At 41.1% G+C, this 24,597-nt stretch overlaps 1 protein-coding gene across 1 annotated transcript in view; it reads left to right on the forward strand.

The window, feature by feature from the left end:
- Window positions 1–16,920, forward strand: part of LOC132817226 (cytochrome P450 20A1) — a 33,672-nt gene extending 16,752 nt beyond the window's left edge. The window contains exons 7-13 of the mRNA XM_060827544.1: window positions 1,003–1,118; window positions 1,966–2,020; window positions 3,029–3,149; window positions 10,295–10,406; window positions 10,692–10,756; window positions 13,097–13,186; window positions 14,620–16,920. Coding sequence (XP_060683527.1) covers window positions 1,003–1,118; window positions 1,966–2,020; window positions 3,029–3,149; window positions 10,295–10,406; window positions 10,692–10,756; window positions 13,097–13,186; window positions 14,620–14,770 — 710 coding nt within the window. The 3' untranslated portion in view covers window positions 14,771–16,920. The remainder of the gene's footprint in view (window positions 1–1,002; window positions 1,119–1,965; window positions 2,021–3,028; window positions 3,150–10,294; window positions 10,407–10,691; window positions 10,757–13,096; window positions 13,187–14,619) is intronic.
- The last annotated feature ends 7,677 nt before the right edge of the window (window positions 16,921–24,597 follow it).

Here is a 24,597-nt window from a genome sequence, read left to right on the forward strand (position 1 = left end):
GTAAATATCAATCTTTGGAGAACCAGCTACAAAATAAAGGAAACTTGATCTGGAGTACATAAATATTGAAGGCAGCAGCATGACGTAATTTTAAAAGGATTAAGTGAAATAACTTGGATTTAGATGTTATCTTTCATGATCTCAAGACAAGCTAAAATGATTCACAATGATTGTAGTCACTGTTGCAGGAAAGCACTTTAAAAGACAATTTGATGAGAAACCAAAAGAACTATGGAAGCTGGAAATTTGAAACAAAACCAGAAATTGCTGGAAATCTCAGCAGATCTGGCAGTATCTGCAGAGAAACAAATAAAAGTTCATGTTTTGGGTCCAGTGACCCTTCTCCAGAACCGTACCACTTGATCTTTCCAAGTTGCAAAATTCCTTTGGTATTTCAGCCATATAATAGTGCAACTTCTATTTCACAGCAGTATGGAGAACAGGAAGCTAGAACATGGTGAAAGAGTAGCTCTGCTAATTAAGGATGGCACTAATATGTTAAAAGAAGGATAAGTCCATGAATAAGCAAGATTTGGAGAGATATGGACCAAACGCAGGCAGGTCGGACAAGTTTAGTTTGGGAACATGGTCAGTGTGGATTGGTTAAACCAAAGGGTCTGTTTGTATGCTCTATGACTATGACTCTTTGATCTTAGTTCTAAATATCAGGAGGTAGAATTCATTTAGGTAGAGATAAGAAAAAGTTAAGGGAGAACTCACTTGGAGTAGTTTATAGAGTCCTTATCAGTAACAATTCAGGATGGAGTATAGGAGATAATAATGGCAACTTATGTGAAAGATACACTGATAATCATGGGTGGCTTTGATCTCCACAGAGATTAGCAATATTAGCATGGAAGGTAAGTTCATGAACTTGTGCCTCCTCGTCTTTTCCTTACATTCTAATTTAACTTCCATTCAGCACCTTGAAATTAGAAGTTAACTAAGTTTTCTGTTCAGATTTGGATGCCTTCAAATTACTTTCATACTCTTCTGTCCTAGCCCTGGGAGAAATGGAAGCTGCACTGAAGAAAGTGGCAAGAGAGCGCAAAGGACAAAGCAATAATCATGAAGTGTTCATGGACTCCTTGCTGCAGGGTGACCTCATTGAGAAGCAGGTACAGCTGGCTGGGCAGACTGAGATTGTATGACTAACTGATTAGGCTGTAAATGTATATGTAACTCAGCAGCCTGTGATTGTGCTATTCCAGCTGGTCGCTTGTGTGTTGGGCGGGGGGCGGTGCAGTGCAGGATTTATGTAGAATTATGGGCAGGATTTCCCTCATCCTCGTATTTGAATGCTTCCATGGCTTCATCCCTCTCTATCTGTAACTTTCCCCGCTCCTATAGCTGAGATATTTGTGTTACTCTGATTCTGGCCTCTTGCTCATCTCCGATTGTAATCGCTCCATTGGCTGACAGCTCCTTCAAAGGGTGTTGTTGGAGTTGTCTGACTTGTCTACCTCTTTTTCCTCCTTTAAGATTCTTCTTAAGATCTGCCTCTATGATCAAGGTTTTGGTCACCAGTCCCATTAACTACTTTTGAGGTTAATATTAAACTTTGATAAAGTAGTATATATGATGTATATTGAGATGTCATTCGACGTTTAAGGTACAAGTGGTTGTTGTTATACCATGACTGACATGGTGCATTGTTGCAATTGTTTGTTTGTTGTATGGAGCATTGAATGTGTCCGTTCCCTTTTGTGGGGTAAGTAATGGGCACAGATGTGCATCCTGTGATTTTCATTGCAGCCTAAATTTCAAACTTATCTCCTGAGTGATCCAGAAGAAATTGACATACCAGCAGAGCCTTAGACTTCTGTTCTACTACCACTAGCTGTCTGTGCCGCCTACTTTCTGTTAGTTGCTGCACCAGCTCCTGAACCAGTAGAGTCAATTCTACGAGCTCAAGCCTTGTTTCTGTGTGACAATTCTAGTGTGATCTTTTAATTATTTTGCCAGGTTCTGGAGGACAGTATGATCTTTTCACTGGCTGGAAGTGTGATCACAGCAAATCGTAAGTACAGTTTCATCTAAACACAGCAGTGAAATTCAATTTTACCTGACCCTACTTGTCAAACTGCAAGTAGGAAAAGCACAATTTGCATATATAGCACCAATATTGTAGTAACTATTCCAAAGTACTTCACATGAAGTAATACCACAACATCTCTCATAGATAAGCCCAGTAATATTTTACCCTCCTTCGTCAATTTTAATGATGCTCCCTCCCTTAGACGAAACTGTTACTTAGCATTGGAGTAATTCTGGTTTGTATTATACAGGATACTCTGTACCCTCCCTGACTCAGCTCCTCTTTCCACCTGGCTTCCCCATTTCACTTTGGCTCCAGAACCCGTTTCCATAACCCTGTCCCAACTACCTCCTGTAATCCTCCCAATACTCTAAGCTCCTCCTTCCATTTCTCCATTCCTGGAACTCCCGTATCTTCTCCATCCAACCAGCCAATCCAACTGTGTTTTCCTCCTTGTCTTTCCCCAAGCTCCTCCGTTTTCACTCCCAACTTCCTTTCCTTCTCTCTAACACCCCCCCCCCACCCTCCTCACAGACAGACAGAAACACACACACACACACACACACTCTCTCTCTCTCTCTCTCTCTCTCTCTCTCATTTTCGACACGCTGCCCACATGATGTTCACTTGCAATCTGACTACGTGCATCGTCATATGTTGGTCAAAGGTTGACACAGAAATGTAAGAAGACAACAAAATACGTGTCCAGAGCTGTATGTAAAGATTGGATTCAAAGTATGTCTCAAAGATGAAAACATTTAGATAGAGAGTTGTGGAGTTGAGGCTTGTCCATATAACCACTCAGCCCCCTTAGTGCTGTGTAGCTATCCTCTCCCAGCCCTGTTCTACGGTGCTATCCTCTTTCTGCCATGTGTCTGTAGGTGTCCTATCTCAGCAATGTACTTTTCAGGTAGCCTCTATCAGCCCCGATGCTGTGCAAATAAACACTATCTGAAATAATCACATTTGATCATGATTTCTCTTTTCCAGTGTGCATTTGGTCCACGTACTTTTTGACCACGTCAAGTTCAGTGCAGGAAAAACTTTACCAAGAGGTAAATAAGGTTCTGGGAAGGAGTCCGCTCACTTTTGATAAGCTGCAAGAACTGAGGTGAGGGATGATTTTTGCAGTTGCCCTGGTTCAGGTGATGTACCAGCTGTGAAGAGACAAATGTTAATAATTGTGGGAAATCTTAAGTAATGGGGACATGTTCCTGAACCTGGAGCCCAGTTGGAGATAAAGACACCAGCTAGTTTAATATCAATCTAAACAGACTAAGAAACTTTCTGACTCAGTCTCTCATCTGTGCTGAGAACATTGAACAGAACTTGGGGTGCATTGTGGGTGCTGAGGACCTCTTTATGCATATGCAGGGTCATTCAAGTTTTGACTTCATTACAGCTTTGGCTAATAGATAAAAGAGCTCAATTCGAGAGGTGAGGTGAGAGGGACAGCCCTTGACATCAAAACTGCACTTGACTGAGTGAGGCATTAAGGACCTTTAGCAAAACTAGAATCAGTTAATATCTTTGCTGGTTGGAGTCTTATATGGCACGTAGGAAGTTGATTGTGGTTGTTAGAGGTCTGTCATCTCAGCTTCAGGACATTTCTGCAGGAGCCCCTCAAGATGGTGTCCTAGGCCCAATCATCTTTAGCTGTTTCATCAATGACCTTCCCTCCCTCATAAGGTCAGAAGTGGGGATGTTTGCTGATGATTCACAATGTTCACGACACTTTGGATACTGAAGCAGCCTATGTTCAAATGCAACAATCCCTGGACAATATCCAGGCTTTGGCTGACAAATGGCAAGTAACATTTGCACCAAGCAAATGCCAGGCAATGACTATCTCCAATAAGCGATGATCTGACCACAACCCATTGCCATCACTGCAACCCTACTATTGAAATGCTTGTGTTACCATTGACAGAAACTCAACTAGACTCACCATATAAACACATTGGCTACAAGTTCAGGTCTCAGGCTAGGAATACAGTGGAGAATAACTCACCTTCTAAACCTAGGACAACCATCTAGAAGGCCAAGGGCAGCAGATGCATAAGAGAACCATCAACTACAAGTTCCCCTGTATGTCAATCTACAGTACATGGACTGCAATGATTCAAGAAGGCAGCTCAACGCCACCTTCTCAAGGGTAGCTAGGGACAGAAAATAAATGCTAGTCAGCGATGTCCATGAATCACAAATGAATAATAGTTAAAAACAACTTCAAACATGATGCCAGAGGGCTATGTCACTACTGGGACATCATAGCTGACCACAATATAGGCATGATTTCCAACAGGTATTATGAGGTAATGGTCAAAGCAGAATCCTTAGCTGATATCCTATAACTGTGTAACCCAAGAACAGGAATTCTGGCTGATTTCCCCTCTCTGTCTCTAGTCCAGGGGTTATTGGGCAGTGATAAGAAGCTGAAACCTTACGATATTTTTCCAACCCCTTATCCAGCGATAATCACATACCCAGGCATCAAACCTGGGATCTTCCTGTGTTGAGCTGTTTTATATTGCATTGGGCAGCCTTCTGGCAGTAGGGCTATTTTACCTATTATTTAATGACATTTTGTTGTACCTTGTGCATCATGCTTGCCAATGTTACTCACCATTCCTTGAAACAAAGTAGACATCTTCCTAACTAAGGGTAGTCTCAAAATGTCTACCTTAGCTATGAGTCAAGACTCATGGGTTCAAATCTTATGTAGAGACTTGAGTACTCAATCCACACTAACACATCCAGTACTGTACTGAGGGACTGTTGGAAATGGCGATATGATGTTGAATCGAAGTCCCATCTTCCCTTTCAGGTAGATGTAAAAGATCCCTTGGCACTTTTGAAGACAAGCAGAGTATTTATCCCCAGTGTCTTCATTGATGTTCATCTCTCAACCAAATGTGATAATGCTGCTCCTTTAACAAGATTATGCAGTCTTTGGTTTTTTTTTAATCAGGAGGTCATAAAAGACAGACTCAGAAAAGTCTGGGTTTGAAAGGTTTTAGGGCCAGTTTGATTATAGCTAACAGGTACTGCCTCAGGTAATAGACTTTTAAGTTTTTAAAAAAACACCTTTACAATGAAAGGGGAGGGGACAGCTCTCCCAGCTCAGCTTCTCTCTGGTTTGATTTGTTTTTTGGCAATTTGGCTATTCACTGAAAGCAGTCAGTTGAAAAGCTGCTGGACCCAAAGAAGCATGTACAGACTGATCCTCCTCTCTTTCTGACTTCTCTCCTGTAAGACCCTGTGTGTGATTTTGTGTTTGATTTGCCCTTTTGTGCCAAGGGGTGTTTATGTTCTAAGTTGTGAGAACATTTGTAGTTCAGATTGAGGTTTTGGATGTAGGTTTGCTCGCTGAGCTTGAAGTTTCATTTCTAGACGTTTTGTCGCCCTACTAGGTAACATCTTCAGTGAGCGTCAGGTGAAGCACTGCTGAAAATTCCTGCTTTCTATTTATAAGTTTGGGTTTCTTTGGGTTGGTGATGTTATTTCCTGTGGTGAAGTCATTTCCTTTTCTCAGAAGATGGTAGATGGGGTCTAATTCAGTGTGTTTGTTGATAGAGTTCTGGTTGGAATGCCATGCTTCTAGGAATTCTTGTGCATGTCTTTGTTTGGCTTGTCCTAGGGTGGATGTGCTGTCCCAGTCGAAGTGGTGTCCTTCCTCATCTGGATGGAAGGATACTAGTGAGAGAGGATTATGTTTTTTTCTGGCTTATTTTCTGTCTGTTTGTCCAAAAAAAACAAGCCACCAGGATACATGAACGCCAACTAGCCACAAAAAGACATGACCCTCTCTCACTAGTGTCCTTACGTCCGGATGAGGAAGGACACCACTTTGACTGGGACAGCACATCCATCCTCGGACAAGCCAAAGGCACGCACTAGAATTCCAAGATGCATTGCATTCCAACTGGAACTCTATCAACAAACACATTGAGTTAGATCCCATCCCCTGAGGAAAAGGAACAGGAAATAACATCACCAACCCAAACCTATTAATAAAAAGCAGGAAATTTCAGCAGTGCTTCGCCTGAGGCCCACTGAAGATGTTACCTAGTAGGGTGACGAAATATCTGGAAATTAATCTTCAAGCACAGCGAGCAAACTGACATCCAATTGTTCTAAGTATTTGGAACAGCCCCATGAAGTTGGGATGATCTGTTGGATTTTCGGACAGGTTAGGTTGTTCAATATTCTGTTCTCTTTTGTTTGTGTTCCATTCGGTAATCTTGTAAATAAACTCTGTTTTGTTTGAAACAATGTGGTTTGATCAGTGGCATCTCTCCTGCAATATCCAGTTGACACCTGTTTAAAACAACTAGTAAAGTTAGGGACTGGACCACTTTCCTGAAATGTTTTGAGGGGATCTGGCCTGGCCTATTAACAGATTGGGGCTGTTTGCGGGATTTGTTCTATAGTTCCAAATTGGGATTAGGGTTGTTAGACTTGAAGCCAGCAAGTGGAAGGTGTTAGTGTCTTTTGTTCTGGGTGTTGAATTTAGTTGGTTTAAACCATGCTTAGGATAACAATGGCTCTTTCAGTCACCAAGAGTTTTCTTGGGGTGGAAGAAGTGACTTGGTGAGTTTTGCAAAAGGTGATTAAAGCCAAGCTGCTGGAATTATCAGACAAGTAGGAGTTGGAGCTGCCTCTTTGAGTGAGGAAAGGAGATATAACTACAGCAACAGCTGCACATTTAAATTTGCTGGAAATACCATCAGAATCTTTAGAGATGGCTAAAATTCATTTGAAAATGAAGCAGCTTGAGTTAGAGGCAAAATTCAAGGAATTACCATCAAGAGCAGAGGAAAGAAATGAAGGAGAGGGACTTTGAATTTTAGAAAAATTGACACTTAGACTTGAGTTCAAAAATTCACTTTCTGAAGTAGTGAGAACACGTGGAAAAGTAGAGAGTTAAAACGGCAAAATTAGCAGCAGAACTGTCTGATGATTATGAGTTGGTCCATAAATCAAAGGTTGGATTCCAAAATCAATTCCTATCTGAAGGATAGAAACTGGGGAAAATAGAAGTCTTCGCGTGGAAAGGGAAAGGTAGATCTCAGTGAAGATCATAAGATTAATTTATCACAGAGTGTGGAAATCCTTCAGAGGAAAGAGAAGTTGTTTTCACCACAATAAGGTAATGAAATCACGGTGTTGGCGGATTAGGAAAAGCACTGGGAAGCCAGATATAGGAAAACAGGATACGCCAGTGATCTTTGTTGGAGTGATAATGGACAGCATGGTGGAGGCTAGAAAACTGCACCAGAATGTCCAAGCTGGCTGGAACTTGGTTAAGGAGGAAGTGCCAAATCTTCTTCAACTGCATACCTCCAAAGGTAAAGTTTACTGGCATAGGCCAGGAGCAGCAGATAAAGAAGTTATAATATTAAGGGATTCAGGATCCTCTCAATTTGGGATGTTGGAAGATGAGAAGCTATGTACCTCTGAAGGACTATTGCCAGAAAAAAATGCTAGTAATTGGAATTCACAGTGAGACAAGAGGCGTTCAATTATGTAAAGTGTGGTTAAAGTGTCTAGTGAAGAGTGGAGAAGTTGTGGTGGGAGTACTGGGCAAACTCTCAGCTCCGGGTATACAATTTGTCCTTACTAATGATTTAGCTGGTTCACAGGTAGGAGTGCTGCCTGCTGTAGTTGAAAATCCAGCGGAAACTCAGGCAACTGAACTGTTACAGGACTCATATCCTGGGATTTTCCTGACTGTGTGGGAATAAGGTCACAAAGTCACTAGTTGATCAAAGAGTACAAATAAGAAAGTTGAAATGGAATTAGCAAAAACCCTGTTTGATCAGATGATTGAGACAAGCTAGGAGCAGATAGGTGACACAGCAGACATCTGTAGCTCAGATAAATTAACTGAGTTACAGCAGAAAAATGAAAAATTAAAGCAATTGTATCAAAAGACATACACAAACAAAGAATCCAAATGCATCCCTGCATGTTGTTATCTTAAACATGGTGTCTTAATGAGGAAATGGGAAGGATATTGCTGAATTTTGCCAGGCATGTCAGGTAATTGGAAAGCCACAGGCAGTGATAAAATCCACACTTATAATACCTATTCCTTCATTTGATGAACCTTTTCCAAGAGTATTAATTTATTGCGTAGGACCCCTACCTAAGACAAAAGTTGGGAATCCGTATTTGTTAATAATAATGGATGTGTCCACTAGATTTCCAATGATTGTCCCATTATGCAATATCATAGCTGAAAGGATTGTAGAGATTACACAACTATGTAGTTTATATTCATGACCTGGTGAATTTTAGTCACTCATGGAAGGAACATTTACAGCATTTATTGGACTTGCTCAATCAACTTCGGAAGGCAGGCTTAGTGTTAAACCTGGCTAAAAGTGAATTTGCTAAAGCCCAAGTCACCTTCCTGGACCATGTTATTGGACGTGGACAGATGGCAAAAACAAAAGTAATTGGGGAGTTTCCCATACCATCGACTAAAAGAGCAGCACTGTGGTTTCTGGGATTGAGTGGATTTTATCAAATTTTGTACCAAATTTTTAGCAGTGTGGCTGCTCCACTCACTGAAATGCTAAAGGAGGACAAGAAGTTTCAGTGGACAGTGGACTGTCAGAAGGTGTTTGACAGCCTGAAGACTGTGTTAACCACTGCCCTAGTATTAGCCACACCTAATTATGCAAAGCCATTCAAGGGGTGGCTATCGATGTAAGTAATGTGGATGTTGGTGCTGTGCTGTTACAGGAAGATGACGAGAAGATAGAAAGATCTATTGGATATTGCTTCAGGAAATTGAAGTTCATCAGAACTATTTGACAGTTGAGAGGGAGACTTTGAGCTTGTTGTTGACTTTACAACATTTCAATGTTTATGTTGCCATATACTCATGTACACCAATCATAACCCATTGAGGTATATTGAGAAATTTAAGAGCAAAAATGCCAAACTGTTTAGATGGAACTTGTTACAGCCATTCAATTTGAAAATTGTGCATGTGGCAAGATGAGAAAACGTGATTGCCAATGCATTGTCGAGATTTGAATGGGAAATGGAAGTGTTTGGTGGCAGGAGTAAAACAGACCAAAACAAAATGTAGTAGTGCATGTTTGCCTGATTATTGTCTCTGTACTGTATATATGTGTTGTAGAGTACTAACAGTTATAAGATTAAGGGATTTTAAAATGAAGCCATCTTTGGATATCGCTGGTTCGTTTTGTTTTAAGGGAGGAGGTCTGATGTTGCTGCTCCTTTAACAAGGTATTGGTGTCCTTGGTGTTTTTTTTTCAATAGGTTGTAAAAGACACAGACTCCAACAAATCTGGGTTTGTACGTTTTAGTGCCAATTTGATTATAACTAACAGATGCTGCCTCATGCAAAAGGCTTTTAAGTTTTAAAATAAACACTTTTACAATGAAAGGGGAGTGACTTGTTCTCCCAGCTCAGCTTTTCTCTGGTTTGAGTTGGTTTTTGGCAGTCTGGCTATTCACTGAAAGTAGTCAGTGAGCTGAAAAGCTGCTGGACCTGAAGAAGCAAGCCCAGGCTGACTCTCTATCTGATTTCTCTCCTATAAGACCCTGTGTTTGATTTTACCTTTTGTGCCAAGGGGTGTTTATGGGGATTGGTCTAAATATTTGGAACAGCGTCATTAAGTTGGGATGATCTGTTGGGGTTCGGATAGGTTAAGTTATTCAGTATTCTGTTCTCTTTTGTTTGTGTTCCATTTGGTAATCTTGTAAATAAATCCTGTTTTGTTTAAAACTATGTGGTTTGACCAGTGGCGTCTCTCCTGCAATATCCACTTTACACCTGCTTAAAACAGCTAGCAAAGTTAGGGACTGGGCCTGATCCATAACACAAGACACAAAGAATTGGTGATCGGTTCACCCCCATATTGTGGCTTGTGGCATCTTGCTGTGTAAATTGGCTGCTATGTTTCCTTCTTTATAACAGTGACTAATCTTAAAGAGTATTTAATTGCCTATGAAGCATAACGAAAGCGGCTATATCAAAACAAGTCTTCATTTTTCATTTGGTGTTGCGTGCTAATGACTCAGGCTTGCAGCAGGAAAGTGTGAGCAGCTGCTGCCCATACACTGTACACAAATTTCCATAGTCCCTCTATTCAGGATTCACAAGTTGCTTCTACGCAATGTCACATGCCTCCTGCGAAACAGTCCCTGAGACTCCATCTAATTTTATGCTGCAGTGATGGGAACATTAAATAATCCTGTCCTCCCCAACCACAGGTACTGCCAGCAGGTTTTGAATGAGACTGTCCGAACAGCGAAGCTCACCCCTGTTGCAGCGCGACTTCAGGAGCTGGAAGGGAGTGTCAACCATCACATCATCCCAAAGGAGGTAAGACAGAAATATTGGAATTGTAGCCTTCACACGCAGCCTCTTGTTTTTTATATGCTGGTTATCGCTCCTTGTTGGTCGAAGGTGCAAACTCTAGCTTGATGCACACTTCAGGCAACACTATTCTTCTCATACCTTAACAAATGGATTATTTTCTTATGAGCTAGTGTCAAGTCTGTTTGTACACAATCCATGCAGACTAGTGGATACTTCATTCAAATGAATCATTTAAGAACAAATTGACCCATTGACTCTTTATTCACACTTACTTTTTATCTTCCTCAGACTCTGGTCATTTACGCCCTTGGTGTTGTGCTTCAGGATGACACATCATGGCATATGCCTTACAGGTACCTTCAAATTCCTACTTTTTAAGGTTATGTTTTATTGTGTGATTCTTTGTCCTAAACAAGGTGACAGTTAGTAACAGCGGAGAATTCAACAGCTTCATATGTCATCAGCAGCTAGTCCCAGGGCAGGTACCATATGGATTAGCAACAGAACAAAGCTTGCATTGCACAAATTCCTCCAAAGCTTTTGACTGCTGTGACCTCATTTTAATGCTTTAAAATTGATGTGACTACAGAATGAAACCAGGAAAAGTGATAGTTGTGAGAGTCACAAACCCACGCTCTTACCTTAACCCGAATCAATCCCCAGAAGCCAAGAGAGAAATCCTCCCTCTTTGCGTGATAGCATAGTTTGTCTCACTCTTGCTGCTTACCCTTTCCTTTCCACTGTGCCTTTCAACTTGTCACTTTTCTCTCACAAAGCCTTGCTGTAAATGAGGACTGAGGAGAGGGGCAGTGGGATGACAGGATGCAAGGCAGAGAGCTGGAGAGGTGATAAACAGGAGGGAAGCAACAAATGGGCCTCTGGAAAGGCAGGGGGTGTTCGGCAAGCAGTGAATGCTGAATAAAACTCGGCAGCAATATGGAGAGTGGCTGCATCAGATCTTGTAGTAACCAGTTAGAGTGTTGCTGTAGAGCACAATGGGAAGTTGTAGTTTTGTCAAAGTGGCCTGTTGCAAGAGTTTCATTCAGTCTTGAGTTTATTTCTGCAGTGATCATTGCTGCTTCAGGGAAAAGGGAGCTCACAACCCCAATTGCTTGTTCTGCAACCCACAGTTGTAAACTAATCCATCAAATTCTACCAAGCCAGGTGAAAAGCTCATCTACACTGTCAACCAAATACTCCCAGGGCAGACACAGCACACAATCAGAAACATAGTAAAGTTCCTTTTTCACCAGCCCCATCAAAAACTCCCAGACTTGGGGTAGCATGGGTTGAGATCCAGAGTAAAATTCCTGCTGTTAGCAAATTTGGAGTGCACAGCATTGGAGATATCTAACTCAAGTGGCTATTGTTTTGGAGATAAGAGATGAAGAAATAATAAACAAGAGATACTCACATTGGCAGGTTGTGACAAGTGGCCTGCCCTAAGAATTTGTTCTGCAGCAACAACTTTTCACCATATTTATTAATATTTATTAATGATAATTGCGTATCCACTTTTGCTCAATGAGGAGGAACAGTAAGTAGTGTAGGTTAGATTGAAAGTTGTAAAGAGACCTAGGTTAAGGGGCCAGATAAAGCTATTACTAAATGGAATTCATTGTTGTTAAGCATGAGGATGTTCATTTTGGACGGAAGGAAGATAAATCTGATTCTTTTCAAAACGCTCAGAAACTTGGGACTAAGAGCAAAGAGATTTGGGGATCGAAATACATGAATCCTTAAAGGCCATGGACTGCTACAAAATGTAATTGAAAAGGTCACAGAATCGTAGCCTTGATGTAAAGAAGGCCATATTACCAAGGGGGTTCTGGTATGCTTCAGCTGAGTCAAGCCTTCTGGGTATAATGTTCACTTTTGGACCCAAACATTAAGATGGATATTTTGACGATGTGGGGTGTCCTGAATATGCCTGGCCTTAGGTAAAATTATTATTTGGATTTGCTAGGATGGTTACAGAGAATCCAATTTCTTTGCTGATGAACAAGGGGATGTAAAATTAGAACTCGGCTATTTAGAAATGAAACCAGGAAGCACTGGTAGAAATCTGGAAAACAAAACAATTAGAGCTATCAAGATTGACAGTAAGAGACTTTTGCTGGGTCAGGATATCAAAAGATACCGAACAATAAAAGGGATGAGCTAGAAATCAAACATGATCTAACTGAATGGTAGAGCAAGATCAAAGGGTTTACTGATCTCTTGTTGACCTCCCATTTGAGCACAAGGGTACCATTATCCAGCCTACTCTGACAATTCACCTGCTTACTGATTTTCAAAGTACTTGGTTTTGTGACCATTGTCTTTTGTGTTGTTCTACATTGAGATTTATCATTGTCCTGAAATGGTGTTCTTTTTCTTAACTTCCTCTTCAAATTCCCTCCATCTCCTCCACTGTTGTTTCACTGAAGATACAGTGAAATACATTTATGCAATACTAAACTGCACTGCCATCTTTCATGTTCAACTCCAGTTTTATGAAATAATGCTATGTGTATGCACATGTTAGAGTATGTATCTGCTTTTCCACCTTCAATTAATAAATTATATTTAGGAGCAGTCAAATCTGGATTTGGGCTATAACCAGTTTTACATTGCAGAGTGGGTGACCATGCTGAAAGCTATTCTGTCTGGAGATCTGTTTTAACAAAGACAGTTCTCACCTTATCTTGCAGGTTTGATCCAGAAAGGTTCAACGATGAAGCTGCCAGGAAGCAATTTACATTGCTGGGATTTTCCGGGAGCCAGGAATGTCCAGAGTTGAGGTAAAACAATATACTTCTGAAGGGCTTTTCAAGGTAATTGATGTGAGGATGTATCCTCTTGTAGGAAAACTAGACTTTTCTAACAGAGTTTAATAGTAAGGGGTCTCCCATTTACAAGAAAGGAGGAATTTCTTCTCAAAGAATCATTTGTCTTTGGATTGGAATTCTCTTCTCCAATTGAGGAAAGTAGGCCCATTGAAGACTGAGTATTCAAGACTGAGTTAAATGGGCATTGATGGACAGGGGAGTCAAGGGTTATAGAGAAGAGGCAGACAAGTGAACTTTAGGTCATAATCAGATTGTCATTGTCCTGTCGAATGGCAGAACAGGTTCAATTGTCTGAATGATCCTCTATTGCTATTCCTGACGTAAAGTAGTGAGGTGCTCCACTAAGGAAAGATTTCAGTTGTAAATTTTATCCCCCTCAGAATAGAAATGAATCTAGTTTGTCCAAGTTCCTTATGAAAGAGGAAGTGGTTTCATTCTCCCGAGGCTTCCTGTCAGACTTCTGTGTGTGAGAACAGTCTGTTTTCAAGATTTATTTCAGTAGGAACCTTTTTTATAATGGTGTTTGAGAGAGGATATGAAAGTTCGTGTGCTGTGGTCCTAAAATATTTAAAGCCTGCTCATCAACTTTAGAGTTATGTGAATGGGAACAATCATTAGTTGCCAAGGGAGAATTTAGATTTGACTGTGATGCTCCAAGGTCAAAAGGCCTGCCACTGTCCATTGGCTGGATTCCTGGTGAAGAGTGTCTCCTCCTGTGAGATGCTGAAAGGTAGACTAGTGGCCTGGAAACCCAAGCTCTGTTACCCACTTGCAATGGGCAGTTACTCTGCTGCTCTCATGGATTTTTTTAGAACCCTCTTTAATCCCTCTAGACTAATACATTACTGCTTGCTGAATGTAAGAGTCCCAGAAATAAAAAGAATCAAAAAGATCAACATTTGTGTCGGCACAAATTAATGAATATTTTCTAGAGCATCTAGTCATCACGTGAAACAATTGAGATGAATGGCAGAAATGCATTTATGGAGAAGATGGATAAACACAACACGGAAAAAGGAATAGCTGGTGAAGTGAGATGGAGGAGGTTGGGAGAAGCTTGTGTGGAACTAGCATGGACAGGTTGGACTGAAAGACCTTTTTAAGTGCTTTACGTGTGAATTTTATGTCAATCTCAAGATTGCAAATGTTTGGCCTGTGTCTGTCGAACTTTAGAAGAACGAGAGTATTTATTGAAACCCAAAGAATGGGCTGTATTCCCTCTCAGTTACCAGTCTCAGTTACGTTCTGACCAAGGGAATAGAAAAGGCATATATCTGAATTGGGAGAGGTTTTGACAAGTAAATGATTAACTCATGGGCTGTGTGGTTTTTGTATGGTTGTTGTAATCCCTGATCTCAGACTGTCCGTGTCTCTCTTCCTGTTAGGTTTGCTTATACTGTGGCTACAATCATGCTGAGTACACTGATCAGGAAGCTGAGCTTGCATCCTGTGGCAGACCAGTTGGTGGAGATGAAGTATGACCTTGTAACCACCCCAAAAGAGGAGGCTTGGATTACTGTCAGCAAGCGAAGCTAGACTGACTTCACCAGGGCTGAGTGTGGGGTTTATTGGATGGAGCCCTGTCAGTAAGAGGTTTGCAATGACTTTTCAGATCCATACCTGCCACTGTATCCTTCATTCTCTATGACAAGATTCCTGAGAGTGTCATTCTGCTCCTTCCCTACTTGTGAAAATATAAACCAACCTTAAAGTGGCAACCTCTCATCACCGCAAGCCTTCACTGCAGAACCTTTATTAGGGCTGAACCATAGCCTCATTTTAGTGACGATATGGAATTTCAGATGCACATTCTTGATTTTCCTGAGGATCCCTGGCACATCTGCGAGTTAGCTACACCATGAGATGCAAGCATCCCTTCGATAAAATGGGAAAAAGAACAGACAAATAATTGACCATTTTTGGAAATGAGAGATGAAAGTGATGATAAAGTGAGACAAGATTATGGTGATCATAATAGCATTGAACAGTGTTGGATAAGTGTGTACACCTATTTTTGGGATAATGGTTCTGTCATTAAGGCTTTTGGTGGGGTTTGCTGTTGAGACATGAGAACAAGCTTTTCACTTTCAGAGTTTGAGTTTCACCACCCCCAGTTGAGTCAGGTTGGTGCTAAGCTGATCGTGGCTAGCATGACAGGGAAGAGGGTCAAGCTGTATTCGGTCATGCTGCCCTCTTTCCCAGAATGAACTAACAGAATAATTAGGCCAGGTTCCCACTCCTAGTTACTGTCAATCTCTGGATTCCAGCTGAGAGCAGAATCTGAATATCTTGCGGAGCGCTTTCAGTGAAAAATCTAATGTGTTCCTTTGCCAGCTAATCAGCATGGTTTGGAAAGAAAAGGGGAATAAAACTTCTCTGTTAAACATTCTGTGGAGATTTGGTCCAGTTACCATGAGTGAAGTCAAAATCAATTGCCATGAAAACACTGTGTGCTTGTCATTTATTAATAAAATTGCTGAAAGGACAGCACCATGCAGTGTACATCCACCTGTGTTTGCTGCTTCGATTTCATGATATCAGTACATGCTTGGAGATTATTTAATCCTTTGACCTTACTCTTAAGTTTTCATACTCCCTTTGGGTGTAACACCAAGTCTAGTCTCAGCCGTGGATGACTCAGCCAGTGATTTTTCTCCAAAATTGACAAGATTACCCCACAAGAAAGTACTGGACAGTGAGAGCCTTTTTCCTCGGAAGGTGATGGCTAGCACGAGGGGGCATAGCTTTAAATTGAGGGGTGATAGATATAGGACAAATGCCAGAGGCAATTTCTTTACTTAGAGTAGTAGGGGCATGGAACGCACTGCCTGCGACAGTAGTAGACTCGCCAACTTTAGGGCATTTAAATGATGATTGGATAAACATATGGATGATAATGGAATAGTGTAGTTAGATGGGCTTCAGATTGTTGCGCTGACCTGTGAAACCATCGAGAGCCAAAGGTATGTGCTGTAATGTTCTATGTGGATGAAGAAAGGGTTGATCTTGGCTGTAACATCTCCCATAGATTAAACCTAGCAAAAACTGTGCTTGTCAAAGAATGTGTGGGAGATACTGTCTCAGAGGATGGGACAATGGCTTGTATCCCCTTTGCTTGTGATTGAGAACAGATGAGGAAAACTGTTTAATGCAAATTAATTTCCATTATACTTTAATAAATTCTATATTTAGATTACTTTGATCATTAAAAAAAGTTAACATTGAAAGGATATGGAAGAGTTAAGAAAGTGTAGGAAAAGGTCAAGTGCAGCCTGCTTCTAGACCAGATCACTCACTGCTTGTATATAAATTGACTTTGTCATTCCAGCTGGAGATTCAGTTCCCTTTTTATGCCTTGCTAACCCTGAAGTCATTTTTTTCTGTCTAACTTTAAAACCAAACTAGATACTGATGTGTGGGGCATGTGGATTTAGGTTGGAACTGAAACTGGGCAAAGGTTTATGGAGGCAAAAACTTTAAAATAATGTAAATTAAGAAAAAGGAGTGAGTTGGAAAGGATCTGGAAATCTGAGCTCCTTAACAGATTATTCATACATAACCTCAATGTGAGTCATGAGTGCATGTCACACTTCGTTAAACCTGCATGTGTTTTTTGTCAATATGTTGAAATGTATTATTGATGCAACACAGGACTTAATTAATTAAATAATTTTAATGTCCTGGAATTGGTGCTCAGTCCCAGTTTCCTAGCTCCCTTATCAATTCCCTGACCAGACAAACATTTGTCCTTCTGCCTCTCTTCCCTCCCTCTCTCTCTCCATCCCCCACCCTGCCACCCCAAATGCCTTCCACTAAAACTATATTCATTTCTGATAATAAGTGTTATCAAAGCAATGAGTACACCAGGGAAGTAAAATCACACTATAACAGAATTTCATATTGTGTTTGAGAGCATAGATGAGGAGTCCAAAACTAGAGCTTTGAACCTATGTGAAGGTAATTATGGTGCTGTTTGTGGGGAGAGGTAGCTAGAGTAAATACGGAAATTAGAATGAAAGGTATTGTGAATGGGTACACAAGAGAATCATTTAAATATTTTACTTTCAATTTATATATTATCCTGCATTTACACAAGAAAAATTAATGTGTGGCTAAATTAATATGTTAAAGATGGATTACATTAAAAGAAGAGGCACACAATATTGTTGAAAACAGTTGTAATTTGAAGATTGTAGAAGTTTGGCAAACAGCAGCAGATAATCAAAAATAGATGGTGAGGAAAGAGATCATGAGAACAAACTAGCAAGGAATATTATAAAAGCTTGTTAAACTTCTATGAGTCTGTTAAAAAGGAAGAGGTTAGCATGGGTTCTTTAGACGATAAAAGAGGAGCAATTATAATTGGGAATAAGGAAATGGTAGAGATGTTCATCAAAATGTGCTGGTCTTCATGATAGAAGACAAAGTGGAAAAAACATAATGGAAATAGTGTGGAGCTGAGAGTTTAAGGTAGTACTTCTGAATTTTTTCTCCCTGCGAGCACAATTCAAAGCTTGAAATTATTGTGATCCCTCATTATGGACTGTAGGATGGTGGGAGGGGTTACCTGTGAAAGTTGGGCCTGTCTGTTAGAGCTCCATAGGAGCCATTGCTTTCTTAGAGCTCATGCACCCAGAATTTCAGGTGGTAGCACCTTTTCGTGTTCCAAACCCCATTTTGGGAAGCATTTGTTTAGTGAGAATGAGAAACTTGTTATTATCAATATTAGTAATTAAGTGAAACAAGAGCAATTAATGAGAGCAATAACTGAAAAATCCCCTGGACCTGATGACCCAGGGTGAAAGAGAGGTGACTGATGAGATGATAAATAGATGAGGAATTTTTTTTTTTACACATTGATAGGTTAGTATCTGGTGTGCACGGCTTGAGATAGTGAAGACAGGTTTAATCAATCAATAGGCACCTGAATAAAAAAAATATTTGCAGAGCTACTGTGAAAGGCAGAGGAGTAGGCTTAGCTGAATTCACTTGATAAAAGTAATCACGGAAATGATGAGTCAAAGAGCCTCTTTTGGTACAATAACCATTTTATGATTTTGTGCGACATTAAGGGCTTGACAGATTATCTGCTTAAAGATTGGTTTCCCTGGCCGGGCAATGTAAAACATGGGGGTGTAATATCAGAGTAAAGAATCAGCTATTTAGGACTGTGATGGAGACATTTATTCACTGAAAGACTTGTGAATCATTGGAATTCTGAACCATACCTATGTAAAGGTCTATAGATGCCCAGTTATTGTCTACATGCAAGACAGAGATTGATACTCCATTTGAAGGCAGAGTATAAGCAAATGACCATTTGGCCCACTCTACTCCAATTTCTTATGGTCTCGTGTTCTCTGTGCTCTCTTCATGCAGCTGCCCCTCCCCAAATGTGTACACAGAAAATAATTAATTAAGGACTGTTTGCAACCTGTCATGTATTAACCAAACACCTAGAACAGTACAGAAACAATTGTAAGAAAATTATCGAAATTGAGCAGCAAGTTGAGAAGTTAATATCAGTGTTTTCACAAGAGTCACAAGCTGTGATGTAGTGTAAGAAAAAGATATTGGAGAGAGAAATTAGAAGTCTAAAAGACTACAATCCAAACCTTTACCACTCCAAATTTGAATGAAGACACGGACTTTGCCCAGCATTCTCATGAGGCTGAAAACATAGTAGTGTGTTACAGGTCACGAGAGCGCAAGAGTTGCAGGGCCAACATGCACTCTCTGGAGCAATAGGTAGTGATGTCGAAGCTTTGAAATTCTTTCCCATCACTTGGTTGACCAGGAATCTTTTTCACACATACCAGCTTCCATTGGTTTGTGGTGGGAGGATTTGCAAATTGATACTCAACCTGTTTGGTTGCAGTATAAACACACCTTTACTGGCCGTCAAGTCCTCCAATAGGACAGAAACTTGGAGCTTCTGGCTCAGAGGCAGGTACACAACTACAATGCCAGAAAAGCTACCCTAAAATGTGGTGGGAGGTAAATAAACGCATGTCCTGAGGTTATGAAACATGCACTATGAATGTAAGGTTTTTTTCCTCTCTTTCCTCTATGATACTTAAGATAAGAGCTCATGATGTTGGAGGTAACATAATAGCATAGATAAAGGATAACTTCAAAAGACAGAGAATTGGGGTGGGGAGAGGGGTGGAGGGGTTCCTTTTCATGATGATAATCTGTAATCAGTAGAATGCCACAGGAATCAATGTTATTTATAATGCATATGAATGACTTAAATGAAGGAGGTACTGTGCTACAGCCTAGTTTCAATGACACAAAAATGGGTGGGAAGGCAAATGGCAAGGCTGACAGAATATAGTGTGTTTTAGACAGGTTCAGCAAGTGGGCAAATACCTGCCTAAAGGGATATAATATTATGAACTTTGGCAGGAAGAATAGAGGAACTGAATATTATTTAAATGGCAAAAGATTGCAGAAGCTGAAAATGTGTTGCTGGTCAAAGCACAGTAGGCCAGGCAGCATCTCAGGAATAGGGAATGCAACGAATTCATCAGGAATGAAGGGCTTATGCTCGAAACGTTGCATTCCCTATTCCTGAGATGCTGCCTGGCCTACTGTGCTTTGACCAGCAACACATTTTCAGCTGTGATCTCCAGCATCTGCAGACCTCATTTTTTACTCGAAGATTTTAACCTACTGCGAATCCTCTTGCAAGGATGCCTTCCTTGAAGAAGCTCTCTTCCTCCCTCTACAAGGATTTCAGTGAGTCTCTCTCTCACTGCACCCCCCAGGTAAGGATTCCTGATGAAGGGCTTATGCTTGAAACGTTGAATTTCCTATTCCTGAGATGCTGCCCGGCCTACTGTGCTTTGACCAGCAACACATTTTCAGCTGTGATCTCCAGCATCTGCAGACCTCATTTTTTACTAAAAGATTGCAGAAGGCTACAGTGAACAGGGATTTGGGAGTCTTATGCAAAAACCTCAAAAACCAATTGGAATGTTGGCCTTTATTTAAAAGGGAATGTAATGTAAAAATAGGGAAATTGGAAAAACTATACAAGACACCAATCAGTCCACAGCTGGAATGCTGCGAAGGTTTGGGACCTTTACCTGAAGAAAAATATGCTGGCATTGGAATCAGTCCAGGCAAGGTTCACTACGCTGATCCCAAGTCAGGAGGGACTGGCTTATGAGGAGAGGTTGAGTAGTTTGGGATTGTACTTGTTGGAGTTTAGAGGAAAGGTTGTTTCCCATTGTGCAAGTATTGAGTACGGGAGAGAATAATCCTGTAGCCATGCTGATAGTTTTAATATGAAGAAGAGAACGTTCTTTCAGCAGATAGTGAATCTATAGAATACTGCAGACTGGTTGTTAAGTATATTCAAGACTGAGTTGACAGATTTTTATTCCAAAATTGAATTGAGTGTTATGTAGAAAAGGCAGGAAAGTTGAGCTAATGATCAGATCAGCTATAATTTCATTGAATGGTAGAGCATACTCAATGGGCTGAATGGCCTGCTTCTGCTCTTTTATCTGACGGTTGTATAATTTTGGGGAACATACTGTAATTGGATTGTACTGCTTTGCACATAAAAAATATCTGTCTGAAATATTGATGTGACTTTTACTTGCCTGAGACAGGGCTGGGAAGCATTACTTTTTGCTTAAATAAACAACTAAAATCCTGTCTTCCCCAATAGAATCCTGTTACTGATGGATAGCAGCAGTGATATTGTAATCAATCAACCAATGGTTGTTGATGATTTTGTCACATTTTCAATTCCAAAGGATGCAAGTTCTTCGATTTTTAGGATCCTTTGAATTATTTAATCATGCTGTGTACCTGATGTGCTGTCATTTAAACTAGCAAGGTTAGAATCGAAGGGAAAGTGGTGTGTTTTCATTGGTGATGTTTGAAAATTGAATTCATGCATTAAAAGAAGTGAAAGATTACTAGGTCTAAAATCATATGTTTAAGAGAAATTGTGCATGCTTCCTTGGGGAAAAAAAAATCAAACATATGCCTACCCAGATTTCTGCAGACTTTGTAATAGGTGAAATATTAAGCTCTAATAACATTAAATATGAAACATAGAATTAATGCATTAAGATTTAAGAAATGGTAAAAGACAGCTTGGAAAATTACAAAGTTACTGTCGGAGGAGTACATGTTTTAAAATCATTTTGGACTTTTCAAATCTATTTGCTTTAAATTTATATATGTCTAGTGTCAGAAACTCCAGTTAAGGAGATTGACTCCATCTCTCAAGGGGTTATTTCAAATTTTGAATACTCAAAACCCAATCTATTCTCCAAAGTCATGAAAAGTTTATGGTTAGATTTTTTAGGTCTCCTTAAACATTTGCTAATCTGAGATTACTGAGCAACCATGATGAATGTAAAGATATTGTACTTTTCTAAGTTTTAAAAATCAAGTACTTAAAATCTTTTTTTAGGCTCAAAATTTCCACAGATATTTGAAAAAGATAATCAAGGGTCACACTGGGACAAGGTGTGAGACTTAGACTGCAAATACTCAGCTTTAATTCAGTTGGTCTCCTTTCACAGTTCTGACAAGGTAGGAGGTCAAGCTCTAAAATCAACTAGCCAGCACACTTTTTTTTGCTGTCAATCAACTCAACCTGGAAATTGTTTGTTTGAAAAGAAGCTTAAACAGGGGCATATGGTAATGTCAGTATGCTAAAAATTCTATGACGTCTCAGAATTGACAATACAAACTGCATAAGGCATTGGGAGGGGAAACCTGATTATGACATGCATTATATTTAATGTAATCCAGGAAGGGTTAAAAAGCAAAGTAGCTGTATTGATAATGCCTTTCTTGTTGATCCAAGCTTTTAATCTCGGTTCAAGAGGTAATGATTTTTAGTTTATTGCACTGTATGCTTCTTGCAGGATTTAAGACCAAGATGAAATGGTAACCTTATGCAGATCTGTAATTTAATTAGACACAAGGAAACTATTGAGCATATGAGGTGTAAACAGAAATGTTACACCATCTATAGGGATCTACAATTAGCATTCTCGATGGTCATGTGGGGTAATTGGAAATTTTATGATAACAAATGGAAACGATCAGGACAAAATGACATATGAGTGCACTTAGAAGGAACATAAATTACCTGGGATATTGTGGACAACCCAGCAAAGAATATCGAATAGGAATCAATGCACAATCTTGTGTAGATCAAGAAGGAGTAGTTATAAAAAGAAAATTTTGCATTTGTTAAGATTAGTCATGACTGCCAGGCACCTCAAAGTGTTTTACAGCAAATTAAGTTATTTTTGTAGTTCATAAATTTTCGTGAAGCTGACTTATCAAGGTAATTAATGGCTTTCTCTTGGAAGGTATTTTATAACCTAGCAATCAACTGCTTACATTGGGGTCACTCATGGAGTGGTTATAACAGAAGACCTCTCTACACTTCTCCTGGCTTTCCATTCTCTCCCCCTCTTATCATAACTTTTGATGGTTTGTATCTGATATATGATGTAATCTCTAGATACCAGTGTGTGCATCCACAGGTATGGTGTGTTGCATGTGAGGTATATAATGTGCAGAATGCATAATGAAGAGTAAACTGAAACAGTATAAATGAATGAAAAGCGCAGCAGGTCAGGCAGCATCCAAGGAGCAGGAGAATCGACGTTTCAGGCATGAGCCCTTTTTCAGGAATGAGGAGACTGTGCCAAGCAGGCTAAGATAAAAGGTAGGGAGGAGGGACTTGGGGGAGGGGCATTGGAAATGCGATAGGTGGAAGGAGGTTAAGGTGAGGGTGATAGGCCAGAGTGGGGGTGAGGGCGGAGAGGTCAGGAAGAAGATTGCAGGTTAGGAGGGCGGTGCTGAGTTCGAGGGTTGTGGCTGAGACAAGTTGGGGGGAGGGGAAATGAAGAATCTGGAGAAATCTGAGTTCATCCCTCGTGGTTGGAGGGTTCCTAGGCGGAAGATGAGGCGCTTTTCCTCCAGCTGTCGTGTTGCTATGGTCTAGCGACGGAGGAGTCCAAGCACCTGCATGTCCTTGGTGGAGTGGGAGGGGGAGTTGAAGTGTTGAGCCACGGGGTGGTTGGGTTGGTGGGTCTGGGTGTCCCAGTGGTGTTCTCTGAAACGTTCTGCAAGTAGGCGGCCTGTCTCCCCAATATAGAGGAGGCCACATCGGGTGCAGTGGATGCAGTAAATGATGTGTATGGAGCTGCAGGTGAATTTATGCCGGATATGGAAGGATCCCTTGGGGCCTTGGAGGGAAAGTAATGGGGGATTTGTGCGCAAGTTTTGCATTTCTTGCGTTTGCAGGGGAAGGTGCCGGGCGTGGAGGTTGGGTTGGTGGGGGGTGTGGACCTAACAAGGGAGTCACGGAGGGAGTTGTCCTTTTGGAACGCTGATAGGGGAGGGGAGGGAAATATATCCCTGGTGGTGGGGTCCATTTGGACCCCGTTTGGACTCCAAATGGACCCCTCCACCAGGGATATATTTCCCTCCTCTCTCCTATCAGCGTTCGGAAAAGACCACTCCCTCCGTGACTCTCTTGCCAGGTCCACACCCCCCATCAACCCAACCTCCACTCCCAGCACCTTCCCCTGCAACCGCAAGAAATGCAAAACGTGCACCCACACCTCCCCCCTTACATCCTTCCAAGGGACCCTTCCATATCCGCCACAAATTCACCTGCACCTCCACACACATCATTTACTGCATCCGCTGCACCCGATGTGGCCTCTATATTGGGGAGACAGGCCGCCTACTTGCAGAATGTTTCAGAGAACACCTCTGGGACACTGGACCAACCAACCCAACCACCCCGTGGCTCAACACTTCAACTCCCCCTCCCAATCCACCAAGGACATGCAGGTCCTTGTACTCCTTCATTTCCAGACCATAGCAACACGATGGCTGGAGGAAGAGCGCCTCATCTTTCGCCTAGGAACCCTCCAACCACGAGGGATGAACTCAGATTTCTCCAGTTTCCTCATTTCCCCTCCCCCACTTTGTCTCAGTCCCAACCCTCGAACTCAGCACCACCTTCCTAACCTGCAATCTTCTTCCTGACCTCTTCGCCCCCACCCCCACTCCGGCCTTTCACCCTCACCTTAACCTCCTTCCACCTATCACATTTCCAATGCCCCTCCCCCAAGTCCCTCCTCCCTACCTTTTATCTTACCCTGCTGGACACACTTTCCTCATTCCTGAAGAAGGGCTCATGCCCGAAACGTCGATTCTCCTGCTCCCTGGATGCTGCCTGACCTGCTTCACTTTTCCAGCAACACATTTTCAGCTCTGATTTCCAGCATCTGCAGTCTTCACTTTCTCCAAGTAAAAGTGAATATCTCATATAAAATAGTCATGTTAACTATTCTTCAATCTTA

This window comes from Hemiscyllium ocellatum, chromosome 7 (assembly GCF_020745735.1).
Source record: "Hemiscyllium ocellatum isolate sHemOce1 chromosome 7, sHemOce1.pat.X.cur, whole genome shotgun sequence".
Taxonomy (NCBI): domain Eukaryota; kingdom Metazoa; phylum Chordata; class Chondrichthyes; order Orectolobiformes; family Hemiscylliidae; genus Hemiscyllium; species Hemiscyllium ocellatum.